Source organism: Atta cephalotes, assembly GCF_000143395.1.
Source record: "Atta cephalotes unplaced genomic scaffold scaffold00047, whole genome shotgun sequence".
In the NCBI taxonomy this organism is placed as follows: domain Eukaryota; kingdom Metazoa; phylum Arthropoda; class Insecta; order Hymenoptera; family Formicidae; genus Atta; species Atta cephalotes.
This window is the reverse complement of record NW_012130111.1, coordinates 1,188,561-1,206,573: the sequence shown is the minus strand read 5'-3', so window position 1 is coordinate 1,206,573 and position 18,013 is coordinate 1,188,561. Positions and strand designations below refer to the sequence as shown.

Sequence of the window (18,013 nt, the reverse complement as noted above, 5' to 3'; positions counted from 1 at the left end):
AGTTAAGTACGTCTACGTTCTTAAACCTAACCTAACTAACTTTAGTTGTCGTTCTTTACTTTTAATTTAGTTATTTAAATTTAGTTAGTTAGTATGTGCGCGTGTGTGTGTGTGTGTGTGTGTGTGTGTGTGTGTGTGTGTGTGTGTGTGTGTGTGTGTGTGTGTGTGTTCCAAACTTTTTGACACACCGCTTTTAAGCAGGTAGAGCGAACTGAACTGGAATCGAAAAATCTTCTATCATTTTGCAATGTTTACAATAGTTAATATGAGATATTAATTTCTAAAGATTTCCGAATAAGCATATAAAATAAACGCATAAGACAACTTTAAAATATTTCAGAGTAAATATTTTTTTTAATAAAATATATATCTTAAAATATATATTTTAAAGGTGCTTATTAACAAATTATATTTTTTAAAAATTAATTTAGATAAAAATTAAAAAAATTGTTAATTAATTAATAAATAGAATTAAATATAAATTCAACACAGATTTCCAAGTATCATTTCAAGTAGGTAAATTTTAGTAATATTCAAATAATAAAAAACAAATAAAAACTAGTAAAAGGAGAGACAGATGAAGAGAAAAAAAGAGAAAAATAACCAACTTGTACGTTCCTGAGCATGGACTGAATAATCCTGGAGGCAAAGGGTCCAGGTCCAACGGAGGTAGAGAAAAACCTGCCATGTCATCAACCCAAAAGCTACCACCGAATTCGCTCACGATCTGACTAGAAGTTGGAAATTGTTGGCTTTGGTCAACACCGATATTAGTTGGCGAACTCTGCAGGTCCGACAAGCGCAGCGTGCCCTGCAGAGCAGCGCCAAGGACAGCTGCTTCTTCGTTTTGATTATCAGTTGATAGAGCGTCGTCACCCGAAAGCACCCCTAATGATCCAGAACAGAAGCTAGATGAGATAGTTGCCTCGATGCTATCCACGGAACCTAAAGATTCAAGAAATGTATTGAATTGTCGAAAATATTTGTAAAATAATTTTTTTCTTAATTTAATATATTCGAAGCATTAAAGAAATTATAAGATAAATATTCAGAAGTATTACAAAAAACTATAATTTTTTTCAATAATTAATAAAAAGACATGTATATATACACATGTATATATTTATGAGAGGATATATGGTTCTTGTAGGAAAAAACTCGAAATAATTATCCTGCAGAACAAGTTGCGATAAAATAATATTAAAATGAATCAGAGATGATGAAATTGAAAAATGACTTTTAATGATTTTCATTTTGACATTATATTAATATTATTTTAATATTATAATGAAACTTGTTGTTCTGCTTGAGCTAGTATATTTATATTAAAAATTTTAAATAATAAGGCTATATAACTTGTACAAAGACCTAAGTTTGTACAGTAAAGTAATTAAATTATTCCTTACTACTTTAAACTAAAAATTTGTCAAGTATCAATTTAATACTATCACTTGCTTTTATAGGAGATTAATTCTACTAAGAAGGGAAAAATGCGAACACTTGAGCAAATGTCTTCTCAAGAGTTCGCATTAATTCGCACTATGAAAAAAGTGTGGCTTATTAGAAAAGTAATGTTAATTAAAGTAAAAATAGCATTTATTTTTTATTAAAGAGATATATTTATAAATATTTGAGTGTATTTTTACATACAGAGTTCACACAAATAATTTTCGATTAACGATTGATCCCGGCGCAATCGACAGAGCTCTGTCCCTGGATCCAATTTTCACCGAATTTAGAACTTGAATAGAGACCGTTACAAAATGTTACTCATGATCGGTGTCTGCTAGTGTTGCTCATATGTAAACTTTTGAACTGTTTTCAAATGCGTTTTCTTGAGTCATCACTTGTCACTTTTTACTTTTAATATAACTATATAAAACTTATTATAGATATTAAGTAAATATATTACTAAATATGAAGCAGAAACATGCATGCACACAATATAAATAATACAGATTCACAACAATTTGATGTAAAAATCGATCAATTTATCCATGAAAAATATGGAAAAAAATTATCAAAATCATAAAATTTAAAATATCTTTTTTTTATTGCTGCAACGATTACAACAACTTTTTATACATAGATTGGCAAACTAAAAAGACATATTCTGTTTAAATTACAGCTCTTATAATTTAATAGTTTCGTCGTAAATTTCAATGTGAACTCTTGAGCGATACGCATTCTTGGGCGATTTTACCCTACTGTAAAAATGGAAATTTTAGAAAGATTAAAGATATTCCGGTAAATGTTTAGAAGTACTATTCCATTAAAAATCAATTGTCAAAACAAATTATGAAAAGACATATATACAATGTTTTAAGAGGGAATTTATGTGTGCCTCTGCTATAATTTAAATTAATTAAATCAGAGAATATAAATATTACAGGTAAATTTTGAATCGAACTACTTTCTGCTATAATTTAAATTAAATTTAAAAAAATTAAATTTAAATATAAAAGAATTTGTTTTTAATTGATTAAAGCGAAGAATACGTAGGTATTAATTTTGAATCACGAATTATTCTCTCTGTTATGATTTAAATTATATGTTAGAAATATTGTAATAAATTAATGTAAAATATGTTATAATTAAAAAAATATTGATATTTTTAAATATATTATTTTTTTATCGTGGAATGCATTAAGTGAATTTTATGCGATTACGATGATTTGTGTACATTAAAGTTTATAAAAGTTAGTCGGAATAATTTGATGGGAACTGTCTTATACGCCACACTCACGATATTTTTTTATATATAAGTATATAAACGTTATTAATGAAATAACTATTAATTAAAAACTGTTATAAAAATGTATAGTAATAATGCTATACATTTTACTATACAACATAATACTATACAACAAATTAGTTGTTTAATTTTGCATGAATTTCTTACAATTTAAAAAATTAGTATTTTGTAGAAATTGTCACATGTTTTTATAGAAGTCACTTAACACATAATATTTAATTAGGAAACATTTATAAGAGAATTCCGGAAGTGAATTATTCTTATAAAATTGAACTGAAATATTTTTTTTAAGTTTGTCAAAAACTCAATAAATAGATAAATCATTATTCACATTTTTAGAACTATTATTGATTGAGAGAAATTGTATATCCAGAAAATTTCGCACTGTACAACTATCACCCGCGTTTTCGTTTTTATCTTTGCGATCATTTTCGTGCTTATCGTGATTATCTTTGTGTTTGCCATGAGGTACAGAGAATTTCAGGCCTCACCTGTGCCGAGGGTATACGGCGGCTCGGAGGTGTTAACCGCGTGATGATTCTGCAGAAACTCCATCTCTGTGAAATTCTCGACGGTGGCCTATCCCCCGGATGCACACCACTGCGCTTACCCACACCTCCTCTTTGCAACCCTCGTTTCCTCTCCCTATGGAAACGCGCTATAGTACTGGTCCAGCCCTCTCTGGTCGTCCCGGTAACGGCGCGCAGCTTCAGCGCAAGCCGCCGCTCGCCATCGATGCTATTTTTTACGATACAAAGTAGATGTGAAAGTGATTAAAATATTATTGTTTTGTTACATGTAAAATAAATTTTATCAAGCGTATTACGAAATGAATGAATTCATAGAGCGAAATAATTGAAATTATGCATTTTCTATGGAAAAATAAGATACTTTGTTTGACTTTTTTGTTAAGTAGAGGAATATTTATTTTGTTATTGTGAAATCATTAGGAGAGTTTCGGATTATTAAATACATAGATAGAAAAATTAGAAAAAGTGCAAATTATATGAAAAGGTAAGATCAAAATAATAAAGCTTTTATAACCTTTAAATTGTTTCAAAAATGTTAAATTAAATAAATGTAAAAATAAATTAAATATTTAGAAAGTTGAAGGATTTGCTGTTTTTTTATTGTATAACAATGAATGACCAATTAGTGATATGAGGATATTTCTTGACTGAAAGTGTTAATTTTATCATAGTTTTTTTTATAAAAAGAAAAAGAACCATGAGTCGATGTTACAATTAAAATTATATATGTTCTAAATAAATTTAAAAAGGAAATAAAGAAAAGAAAAAATATAATTTTCTCATTTCAACGTCTTATTTTTGTGTGAAAGAAATTTATGAGAATTATCTTTTAACTTTATAATTTAATTACATACTCAGAATAACACTTTTTGCAAGAATCTTATCAAAGATAAACATAATGAGTGTAAATTTTGTAGGAAATGCAGTAACAGAGCAAATTATATATATGTTTTGATTTTTATAAAGATTTTATAAAAATTTTTCCTTTTTAGACAGTAAAATATCACATTTTACATTGTTTCCCTTTAATATCATTAATTCTTTTAATATTAATAAAAATTAAATAAAGAAAATTGAACATTCTGTTTCAGCGCTGAACATCAAAAACATGCATGATTGACATATGTTCTTATGTTTTAATTTCAATGAGGATTTTCTATTTCTATTGTACATAAGATAATATTGTTTTTAATTTTTCGAATTTTCTAATCTTTCTTTATTTTTATATTATATTTATTTTATTAATATTTTTATATTATATATACATGATGCCTAAGTAAATGTAAAAAATTAAGAGTATATTCTTTGGCTCTCTCTCTCTCTCTTCTCTCTCTCTCTCTCTCTCTCTCTCTCTCTTTTATGAAGGTTTTATGAACATATAATGATCATGAAAATAGACTCACTCATATATAAATTAATTATTTTATTCGTCTATCTTGTCTGTCATTTATTGTACATTTAACAATTCATATTAACTATAAAAACATAACGAGTTATTGCTGAAATATTTATGTACGAGAATCCTAAAGTTCTGTGATATAAATAGTGTGGCATAATAATAATGCCGAATTATATAAGATTTTAACGAAAGGTTTGTTAAGTATTAAGTGATTTTATAAATTAGGTGCAATAAAATTATAATGAAATTTAAAATTGCGACAAAAATAGGGTAAAATATTCACTGTAAAATTGAGAGAATAAAAATCTTAATTTTATGCAATGAAGGAAAATCGCAACAAGAAATTAAAAAAATTATTATTATTCTGTTTATAGTTATTCTGAAAAATAGTGGAAATGTATTAAGAAATAATAAAGAAATACTAAAGAAACTCGCGATTCTAAGGGAAAAATTATATTTTGAATTGATCCTCAAATTATACATGTTTTTAATCAGTAACATTTTTCATTGGGTCGTCTTCAATTTGGATATAATGTTTTTTATTTATTTGGAATGCAGTATTACGTAGAAAAAAATTACGTGCTGAATGAATTATTCAAAGTTATAATGAATCATAATTTTTCAGTAAAAATTGGAAAATCTGTAAATCCTTATATAAACTATAATTATACCTAATTTACGAAATCACTTTAATGATTTAACAAATTTCTTTTTACAGCACATGGCAGATGATTCTTACAATACAAGATTTTCACAAGGCACTTTAAGATTTTCACAACATACATCTTATTTCGGCAATAGTTCATTATGTTTTTTAGTTGATATGAATTGTTGCTCCTGTGTAATAAATAACATTACCAAGAAGTGAAGATAGACCAATAAAATAATTATATCATTAATTTTTATTTAGTTCATTCCATCTTCATGACTACACTGTATGTCCTACAGTACTTTATTTTCAAAAACAGAGTGTCAAAGTTGCGAAAAGAAATATAAAAATTTTGAAAATCTAGCAAATGATTAAAGATATTTTAATTAAATTCATTTTGATATGTTTATGTGATATTAAAAACCATTTTCCAGTACAAATGAAACATTTTTAGATCTACTAGAGGTATTCGTATTGCGACAAAAACACTTGAAAACAAAGCATTTTAAGACATATGTTCAAAGGATCATTTCTTCATGAAATAAATCAAGGAATATCCCCATAAGTTTTTTTAGACTTGCTTAGGAATCACTTTGTAATGAATTTTTATATAATGATAAATGCATTGTTATTGTTGGACCGGAATGTGTGGCTGCGAAGATTGATCAGATGAATTAATCAATGAATGACTTTTTATGAATGACCGAATGAAGAAGGAAAATGCACGTGTATACGGCTCGCCACGCGCATATAGACGTACCTTTATGGCTTGGAAGACCTGCCAGTTAGAGGCTTCTGCACAAAATCTGTCGTTGGACATTCCCATTCACAGATCCGTGATGTCTGCATTTTCTTATATGATTTGTAGATTCGGTGGTTTTGTCATGGATCTTTATATTTTTATAATAGCTAATAGCAGAATCATTTTCTTTGATTATAAAATTATTTTTTGTTTTTATTTCTAATGTAGTCCTTCAAAACATTGAATGGTGAAACATATCACTTCGACGGTTACAATAACATTTGATAGGAAAAGAAATTTTTATATCAATTGAAGTTTTCACTATATTTTTTTAATTTTATCAGTCTAATTTCTTCAATTCCAAATTTTCTCATTTTTGTAATGTTTTAACTTTTTTAATATGTACATATTACGTATTTCACACACATTTTTTTATTTATTTTATTTTTTTATTGAATCAACATATTATCTTATTATTTGACGTTTTTTAATTAAAAACATTTCACTTTTAGCAAATTATTTTTTCTTTATGCAAGTTTCACATTATTCGCTTGCAAGATATAAGATATAAAGTAAAAACATAATATTTATATTTTAGATCATATTTTAATTTTAATTAGACCAAATTAATTATGTTTTATATTATGCAATAGATTATTAATTAAATTTTTTTACTATGGTATGTTAATTCATCGCTTCCACAAAATTAAATTTTTCTCACATTTTTCACAGCTTTAATCAAATCCTGAACATAATCTTGTGACATATTATCACACTTCACTATTCCTTATTTTTAAATATAATTGTTTGATTATTTTCCGACGAATCAAATTATTAAATTATTTTTAACAGTAAAAAAGGAAAATTTATTTGATTAAATTGATAACGATTAATAAGATTTTAATTTCATAAACCTTCCACTTTAAATTGTTTTAAAAATATTTGCGGTTAAATTTTAAGCAATTAAACTTCAACGCAACTTTTTGACGCACGATTTTTGGAGACACCATCATGCTGGCGGTTTGGCATGTCAATGTCTCTTGGCTAACTAGCGATCTACCACCTATCCACCCACTCTCTCACCCCTTAAAGCGGCTCACTGACTACGTACGTACCGTCCAACCCCACTCCACTGCTTTCTGTCCCTTTTTTCTCTCCTTTTATCTCTGTCTTGTTCTCCCTTTCTCTTCTTTCTCGTTTCTTCTTCTACTAACTGAAACTGTGTACTACATATCGTCGTTAGATCTCATATATCCCAAGTTGTGTGAAAGTTATAAAGTGATAGGATAACATTACATAACTTTTACTTAAAAAAAATCACATTTTTATTTGAAAAAAAGTTGCAAATGTTTATTAAAGATATTATTTCAGAAATATTATTAAAATGGAAAGAGAAAGAAATATGTATGAGAGAATAAGGAAATATCAGATGTGACAAGATTTCCTTCTTTCTTCTATTTTTATTTGATTCTTTTTTATAAGGATGAATCCGCATTGATATATTGTCTTAGAAGTGAAATTAAGTTTATATTTATATCCAGCACAAACTAGCAATAATATTTTTAATTATACATATTTAATCAAACCATTACCGCTGTCGAATAACATGCATTATACGATATTGACATCGACAGTACGAGATACTATACGATATACTATATGATATTGACTATATGATATCGACAATACGACGATATTACACGTTTACGGTGATCGGTAATATTTTTCGCACTACAGTCACAGTGATATATCTTGTTTGAATGGAAGGGAGGTATTATATTTTCTTCAGATATTATAACCGTGCACCGATCACGGTGGTCCTGTTCTTCGATACCCTTTTCGAGATCATCGGCTTGTAATGCCTTCCTTTTCGTGAATATTGACCAGTCAACAGTGAACTCGACCGTATGCGAAGATCCTATGTTACTTTCTTATATAAAGAATTTATTATATTTATTTATATAATTTATTATATAAAGAATCGTTATTTTAACAACAATTTGACGTTACATCACGCTTTGAAAACATAGACTATTTAAAGATAATATAAATCTTCGATTTAGATATATAACGTAATTAAGATAAACGTCTCCTTTCTAATATATTATTCTATTATTATTATATTATTAATTATTATATAATATATATAATAAATATATATAATATATATAATATAAATATATATATATAAATATTATATATATATTATTATTATCTATTTAATATGTACGATATATAATAAGACATTTTTTCTTTTTGTGATAAAATATGTACTTTAATGAGATATGAAACATAATTCTCATAAAATGTAGAAAAAATTAATTTAAGTAAATTGAGATAGATATATTGTAAGCAATCTCAAATTTATTATTAATTTGTATTTTCATCCTGTGTGCATTGACTTTCCTTGATAGGCTTACAAGTATTCGACTATCTTGGTAGCATTTGGATAGCGCTATCAATGTTGTTGCATCATATTATCCTTGTTTTAAATTTATTGAATGACAAATACATAGAATGACACAATAGCGCGTTCCTTAAGCGCGACCCTTGTCCACATATAATCCTGACAACCGAATGGCGAGTGTAGACGAAACATCTGACTATATAGTTTGGATATGCGGACACAGGAAGAGGAAGTCAACCGCACGAACACGGCACACTATCATCGTCATGTTGTGTCATCGTATCAGCGTGAGGGTGCCGGTGAGACAAGGATCATGTTTTTCAGTCGTTCGAAATTTATCGATACACATATATAAAACATCCCATTTTGATGAAAGACTTTTTGAATAACACAAAATTAATTTTTTTTTCTTTTGATATCTTCAGAAAGTAATAAATTTTTAGTAATTCGTTATTAAAAGAGTTAGTGATTAAAAGAGTTATTATAAGAAAGTAATTAATAATTAAAAGGGCTTTAAAGCATATGTTTTTGGCTAGTTTAAATTTATGCACATATATAAATAGTAAAAAAAGATAGAGTTTAATAAAAATCTTCTTAATATAAATTAAGTCATGTAAAGTTTCAAACTTTGTATTTCTCATAAAAAATATTATGTATGGAAATATGTATAGACATATAAAAGAAGATACAAAAACTATAAGAAATAATTTAAATATAAATGTTCTAAATTTTGTTTGTTTTATATTATAATAAATGTCAAAATTATACTAATTCTGCTACTATATATGCATAAACAACATTTTATAAGTAGAGAAGATAAAAAGAAAAAAGCGGATCATAGGATCCAAGAGTTATGGCACGTCGTGTGTACAACCTGGTATTGGTTTACATTTCCAACCGATTAGATCTACGGTATTTATGTTCAGTTTCGTAGAAAATCATTTCTTTTTTCTTTTCAAAATCTATATCTATGAACATATTAAATAATTATGAGAGTTAATTAAGTACTAAAATTAATACAAAGGAGATAATTTAAAAAAATTCTTTAAAAATTATAGAAAATTAAGAAAATTAATAAAGTAAAAAGATGACATAAATTTTATACGACTATATATTTAATTATTTTTTTTATTACCGTAATAATTTTTTATGTATAATTATATATAAATGATTATATATAATTGTATAAAACTATTTATGAAATACGTTTACCTATAATTGCATGTAATTATATATATAATTATATATATGTACTGATGTGAAAATTGAAGATAATAATAAATTTAGTTTTATTACTAAAACTTTATTATTGGTTAGCATTACATTTTAAAATACACAGAACAAAGTTAGGATGAAGAGATATTCCACTGCCTCTAAAAGAGTTTAAGAATTTTCTCAGAAAACTCGTCAACTCAATTTGTATACACCTTCTTTATACATTATATGAAACAAATTATATAAATAAATATCTTATACATATATATTTATATGATTATATTCGAATTAAACAGCATTATATAAATTACATATATATAATTATATGTATAATAAATTATACATAATTATGTATGTATATATTTTTATATTAGGTGTAATAAAAAGAAATCCATTATTTTTGCATGAAATTGAATGGAAAAATAATTTCTTTTTACTATACTTAATATAATTTTATGTAGTGACTTATGATTTAATATTATATGAAAAATTTTTGCCGGGTTTTATTATAAAAAATTAAGTTAATTAAGTAGAATTACATTACAGAAGAAACATTCAAATTACATAAATGACGTTGAATTTAAGATATAATTAAATAATTAAAATTAAGATATAATTGAAAATATAATTAAAAATATTTTTAAAGATCTTTTTACAATATTTAAGATATAATTAAATAATTAAATAAGATTGAATTATCAGATCAGAAAGAATTAGAAAAAAATATTAATAAACTTTAATATAAGTTAAGTAAAATTGATCTCTTTTAAAAAAATTAAAAGAATTGATTAAAGTAATATTAATAAAAATAATTAAAAACTATTTTATGATACTATTTTTTTAAATTAAAATAAAATTTTTATAAAATTGCTAATTTAAAAATTTTAATTAGATTCTCTCCCTCCCTCCTTCCTTCTCTCTCTCTCTCTCTCTCTCTCTCTCTCTCTCTATATATATATATATATATATAAATTTTATATATATATATAAATTTTATTGAAACACTTTATTGAAATCAGAATTTGTAAGTTTTTTCTCAAACTTTTTTCAACTATTCAGTCATCTTTTTTGCCTTTTCTGACTCCCTATTTGAATCGTGAATCCATACTTGTATAGCAACGAATAGAAGCAACGGCAGGTACGATTTGATGGGGATAGTACGATACGACGGGGTACTTTTTGACGCACCTGTGTTTGCTTGAGACCAAAATCAAAGAGAAGATTAAGCATCAATACAAATCATGTAAACACGCACGTGAACTTAATCATTCTTTTGATCCTTGCTTGTTCTTTATATGAAGACCACGTGCGTATGATCTGTGTGCAAGAAGTTTGAATGCAGAAGGATTAAAATTTTCTACTTGTTACCGCATATATAAATATGATCTATAACTTTTACTATTTAGAAATTGTTCAAATTCAAATACTAAAAAAGAGGAAAATAATAAAGTAAGTTAAAAATAAATTTGTATCTAATACAAATTAAAAAAAAATTATTACAATAATTTTAACAAAAATTAATTTTTTCAAATTTTAAGAAGGAAACGATTATTCACTAGAAGTTTTTAATGCTGAATGCATTTCTGCTTTTCAAAATGTCCTATTAACTATATTAAAAAGTATTTATATTTTTTATTTCAAGTTAACAATTTTTTTCTTTCATAATACTTTTTGCAAAATTAGCAAAAAGTAACTTCTTTATTATTTGAAAAATGATGATATTTTTGTAATTTCTTTTGCGCTCATTACAATATTGACGTTTTTACATCACAATTTCAATAAATTTATAAGATTGCTATGAAATGTTATATATCATAAATAACGTGTCGAGTATCTTATGTCGAAAAAAGGGTTGAGATGAGGAAGCTAATCCAACGATACATCTGTCTACGAAGAGTCAGCTAAGAAAATAAGGCGAGGAAGTATCACAAGATGGTTATACATGCGTTATTCGTTTCCCCAGGATTAGGCTACGTCTACCGTCCATCTTCCCTGATCCATTCGTTCGAATAACCGATTGAATTACATGTGGCGCGTGCCAGCCGGCTACGCGCGGCTCGTGCACGCTTGCATATACACGACTATGAGAGCTTTCTAACAAGCGACACTGTATAACACAGTGATCATTTCATCTTTGTTTGACATTGGCGAACAAGGATGTAATGATTCATTGTGTTTTACATTGTGTCATCTGTGCCTCTTGTTAGAAAACTCTCTTTGCTACAAATCTAGATATGATGAGTATCGAACTATATATATGATGTGGATGATAATATACACACACACACATACATATATATATATATATATATATATATATATATAAATATAAATATAAATATTATATAATGTAAGAATAATATCTAAAATTATAATTATATTAATATTATATATAATATTAATTAATATTAAATACTAAAATAATATTCAGTAATATTGTAAAAATAATAATTTAAATATTTGTTTCTGTTTCTTCCATAAAGCCCTGATAATTGTATTAAAAAAATCAATATATTACAATATCATTAATTCTTTCATTATTAAGGATGATTGTAATCACCCAGCCGGACGCTTACTACATACTAACAATAAGAGTGACTATAGTCATCCGCGCAACTGCTGTACTAAAAGTGACTAAAGTCATTTGTTACAATGTTTATATGGGGACATTTTTTTATATGAGTGTCCAACTTTGCAATGTTAGTCTACGAGTGTATCCCTATTCTGTATCATATTAAATGTTATTATTAAATATCATATTAAATGTTATTATTAAATTTAAAAAATTTTAAGTATATATTTGTTCATACTTTGTGTAAAATGCGCAAATTTGCATTCCGATACATACTGATGATCTATGATGAATTCTTTCGTATAGAGATAGCGTAGTAATGATTAACGCCGTCGCAAAAGAATTAATAATGCTACAACTACATTATTGAAAAAAGAATAATGCTATATATGTATTAAAAAAAATGCAGGAAAATTAATTATTTTTTTCTGTACTTAATAACTTTTCAAAAATGTAAATTCATGTAAATTCGTACAATTATATTGCATGTACTATACATAAAATAAGAGTTTTATAGTTAAATATTATAATTAAAGTAGGTAAAAAGAAAGAAATATTTTACAAAAAAGAAAGTTCGAATAAGTACTTCTATATTAATATATTCAAATCATTTTGAATTGAATTTGAAATGTTAGTTATTATAGTTTTGCTTTATAAATAATGCGCTTTATAAATAATACAAATGCAACATATGTTTCGTATGTCGAAGAATATTGAACGCAAATATCTTGCTATAAAAGAATGAATTGTTCCTATTGCGTATTTAAGCCGCAAACTTAATTAAGTAACCATGATCAAAACGTTTTATCATGATCGTACGGGGGATAATCCGCAATCGCTTTTCCGACAAGATAGTAGCTATCTTGTCAGACTAGAGCTTTAATCATGGACGATTACCGCTGTTGCTGTCATCCCCCGATGTAGTTTAATCACTCAGTTGTGATTAAACGACCGAGTTATGCAGAGTATAAAGATACTGTTTCAGCGAATTGTTTCCAAGATTTGCGAACTTTCGAAACTGGATATTTAAGAGTTTCTTTATTAATAAACTAGTCGTCTTAAGTAACATTTATATTTTTGAAGCATTAAATCAGAGAATTATTATTTTATCAGAGAATATATATATTTATTATATATATTTATTATATATATTTTTAAATTTAGATGTGTATATTTGTTGTTTGTTAAAAAAATGGAAACCATGATATCTATATACATAAAAATACATAGTATTTCTGATAATACAGAAGAATAATTTGTTATTACGTTTAATAATTTGAAAATATATGATTTTTATGACAATTGAAATACTTTAGAATTTTTTTATTAATTAAAAAAATTTTTGCTGGACGCAACAAGATTTATTAAATCAAGTTAAATAATTTATTGGATCAAATTAGCAATAAATATTATACATCAATGTATCTTATCTTTTTATCAATTAAATTTACATTTAAAAAATTTAACATTATACTTTTAAAAGATGATGCTACTTGGAAAACTTTATATATAAATTAATCCAATTTGATGTAATTGAGATTACGCATTTCGAAAGCTTTAGAAATATAATCTTTTGTATCATGTAATTTTAATTTTTTAAAAATATGATATTGTGACTTAGGATAATGTGAAATAAGTATATATTTTGTTAAAAGTTTTTATTTATCAATTACAATTATGATTTTACTCGATGTTATATCGACGATGCCGAAATTGCTCCAAGAGTTTATGAGAGAAGACGAATGTACAGCAACCCTCCAAGATGGCTGCCGCCAGCTCGAGAGTCGGCGTATCGACGTTTGGCGTTTGTGAGGTTTCCTAGATGTAAGCTCATCGGGAATTGCAGGTCTTCTTACCCCTGCCGCTGCTGCCACCTCTCGTCCTCACCCTCTCTACTGCTGCCTTGTCACCCTGCGATCGCTTTCAAAACAAAGAAACACACGTAATTAAATTTTTGCCTGATTGTGAGTGAGCGTAAATTAATATGTCAATGGTTACCACAATCACTTTTGCAGGTACATAGTTAACTGCATAGCTCAATATTGAAGATGCGAATGATCCTCGGCGCACTTGAAAAAGATAAAGAGAAAATTTTTAATTGTTTCACTGAAAGAAAAGATTGATTGCAACAATTTAGATAATAAAATATGGTATAGCATTTTTTTATGGCTGCAACCAATATTTTTTTCAATGTTCCTTTATCTTGATTTTTTAAATAGTGAAAATGAAATAGTGAAATTGAAAACAAATCAGAATTTATTTTTAGCCCCGAATTAACACGAGTAGAGTAATTTATACTCATAAAATATTTACTTAATTAGGAAGGATAAATAATAAATAATGTGTTACTTGTAATGCTGTTACTTGTATTACCGTTATTCATTATTACCATTATTCTTTTATAACAACGATTTGGTAATAACGTTATAATTTTTTTAACGATTTAAAATGAAAATAAGAGAAACAATCGTTAATAACCTTGACCTTAACAAATGTTATCGAGGTCTTGATTCTGAACGACATTAAAGGTGATTTTAGCTCGGTCGAACTTGGATAATGCTAATGCCGGTGGTACCTGAAATTTGTATCTCACTTTATATCTCAAAAAATATTTAACTAAAAGGAATTTTATTATAACATTATATGTTTTGCAAAAACTTTGATGTCAGCAACAAGAATATTGAATAAAAGTAGAAGTTTCTATTAAAAATTTTAATGTTGACCTTGAAAACATTTCTTTACATTAATCAAATAAATGATATTATCATTTGATGCACTTGTTGAAACCTACAATTTTTGTAAATATTTTTCTCAAAAATAATTTATTCGACCATATCTAGATTTAAATTTAAAAAAAGGACACACTAGATATATAAAAATTATTTTTAGATTTAGTTTTTAAACTAACTGACTAAACTAACAGTTTTGCATTTTTAAATATGAAAATTTGATGTTGCATCCGTGGACTAATACTAATAGTTATTGTTTTTTTTTTCTATTAATCTGGTTATCTTTTTTCTTTATTAATGATGACTTAAAAGAAGCCAATATTAAATAGTTGTAATAAATTACTTAATATTGGTTTCGAATGTACTAATACATAAATCTTTCTTTTCATCTCATACCTTATAAAGTAAAAAACATTTTATTGTAAAAATTTAGATAATGTCGAATTAAACAAACAAGCGATTATATAGCTCAGCGTTAGCGTATTAAATTTACTATTCCGAAATTTTAGATTGATGTCGTTTTCGAAAATTATAAAACTGATGTCAATAAAATTGCATTGATAGTTTTCACATAGTTCTATCGTTTGTATGAGTCTTGATGAAGAATTCCAGCCTTTGGAAATCTTAAAATTGTCTGTATTATTACCGACTCTCATATAACTTTGTATAATAATTACTTTTTTCCTCTTTTACATATTCGAAAATCCTTTCCCAGGATTAAAATGTAGACATTAGTCTGTGAGATGGAGTTTATGCCGAAAACATAAAAAAATTGAGATTTTCTTTATCATTTCTTAATTTAATATGACGTTTTAGAGCAATCACATCGTGACAACATTTGTTTTGTATAATAGCTATTTGTACTTACGAAATAGTTTACAAATTAGTAGTTTGCACGAAGGAACAATGAAGTTTTTAGAATTGGACTTAAACGTTTAATTAAAACGTTATTGTTATATGAAAATTTATGTGCAGCATGCGTGAGTGAGATGTAGTAGTATACAGTGATGTGTCGATGACACGTAAATCGTCTGTGTATAAGTTCTACTTACACTATGACTATAATGGTCTTTAGAATATATCCCCTTAATTATTTTTAAAAAATTGTTTAATATGAGTGTTGGTCCCACCACAAAAATGTAGTATTGATGTATTATCGTATCAAATTTAACAAGCTATTTTAAAAAGTAAACTTCAATCTTCAAATTCGCACTAATTTGAATAGCTAAAAAAGATTTTTGCAAGCCGTGATACTTTACTTTTATGACAAGGTACCATATACTTGAATTGAAAAACTGATTAAAAATAAGCACGAAAAATATTATGAAAATATTTAAGGAAGAATTATAATTTCAATAAAAAATTAATTAATCTTTTATTGCTAAAATAAATATTATTGATTGTATTTCAAAATATACACACAATAAATATAATAAAGAAAATGTTTCCTCCTGAATTCGAGAATTAATTTCATGAAGCTTCGGTCACTGAAACGGTCACTCATTCTAAAACTGTATCACATCCAAAGTTGTTCTCTGCAATAGTACGGAAGCCACTAACTTCGATAATCTAGAAACACTAAATGTTAATGAATGTATAGCTATGATTTATTTGTGTTGTATTTGTGTTGTCGAAAAGATGAGTATAGTTAAGTACGTATAGTTAAAATACATTTCTTTTGTAACTGAATCTAAAATAATCCTATTTCAGCGAAAATAACTTCCAACAGTTGCAAAACAGCCTTTGCTTTATTAATATACAATACCCGGGTGCTAGTCTGCATTTTATGAAAGGTGACAGATGGTATTTTCAGCGAACACACATTTTAGAAATATTAAAAAAATATTTACTAGATCCGGAAAAAATTTTTATATATAATTATATATAAAATATATATTATGTATACTATATGATTGTATCTAATCATGTATAAAATCATACATGCTCATATATGATTATATATGATTTTATACATGAACATATATGCAATATTGAACAAAAAATTTTTTAGGATCGTAAATATAAATATACACAAGTAGGGAATAAAAATCATGATCACATATAATTTCATCACATATAATATGATATACAGGATGTTCTGCAATACTGAATACCTTTTAAAAGCGTGTTCCTGAGATCATTTTGAGAAAATCTTAATATGAAAATGTCGAAATTATAATACTTTTGAAATTAATAGCGAATAATTAAATTATTAACAATTTCACTAATCACTGCAGAGCTGACATTTTGCGCGCTTAAACATGATGATACAACAAGTGGTAAAGATGTTGCTTCATGAGGACCTTTTCTCAGCAGCTTCAAGATCATATCATACAAAATATATAATGATATTTTATTAAGAAATTGTTCTTGCTTTTATACAGAATTTATTTGTACATTCTATATGCATAATTAATATTGAAATGTATCACAAAATATTAATTCAATAGCAAGATATTATGACTTATGTGCTGCTTCATAAGAGCTCTCTCTCAGCAGCTTCAAGATCATATTATATATACAAAATATACAATGACATTTTTACTAAGAAATTGTTCTTGCTTCTATACAAAATTGATTTGTACATTACATATGCATAATATTAATATTGAAATGTATCAATTCATTAGCGAGATATTACGATATATATAATTAAAAATAAATTTATAATCATGTTTGTTCGTAATATATTAAGGAGAGAATCGTTTGCTGAAGGTCGTTTTGAAGATTATTTTCAAGAATTTTTTTAAAGAAACTATTATATATCATTGACATGAAATCTAAAGATATTTATTCTATTAAGAACTACGAATTATATTTTTTTTTATCAAATTTGGCCAATCCATTTTATAATTATGGTAAAAAAAGGTAGTCGTTTTTTCAAAATCATTATGTTAGCTGTCGACACGATTCAGGATCTTCCACTGCTCTAAAACAAAGAAATGAAATTCTTTGTTATTTCATTTATATTTTTTTCACAACGTCTTATTTTATAACAAAAAAGGAAATTCTTTG

The 18,013-nt window shown here is 26.2% G+C and overlaps 1 protein-coding gene across 1 annotated transcript in view; it reads right to left on the bottom strand.

Moving 5' to 3' along the window:
- Positions 1-3,310, bottom strand: part of LOC105622603 (protein glass-like) — a 9,414-nt gene extending 6,104 nt beyond the window's left edge. Inside the window, exons 1-2 of the mRNA XM_012204020.1 lie at positions 3,247-3,310; positions 609-945 (exon numbers count right to left, since the gene is read on the bottom strand). Of these exons, the coding sequence (XP_012059410.1) occupies positions 609-945; positions 3,247-3,310 (401 nt within the window). The remainder of the gene's footprint in view (positions 1-608; positions 946-3,246) is intronic.
- Positions 3,311-18,013: the final 14,703 nt, after the last annotated feature.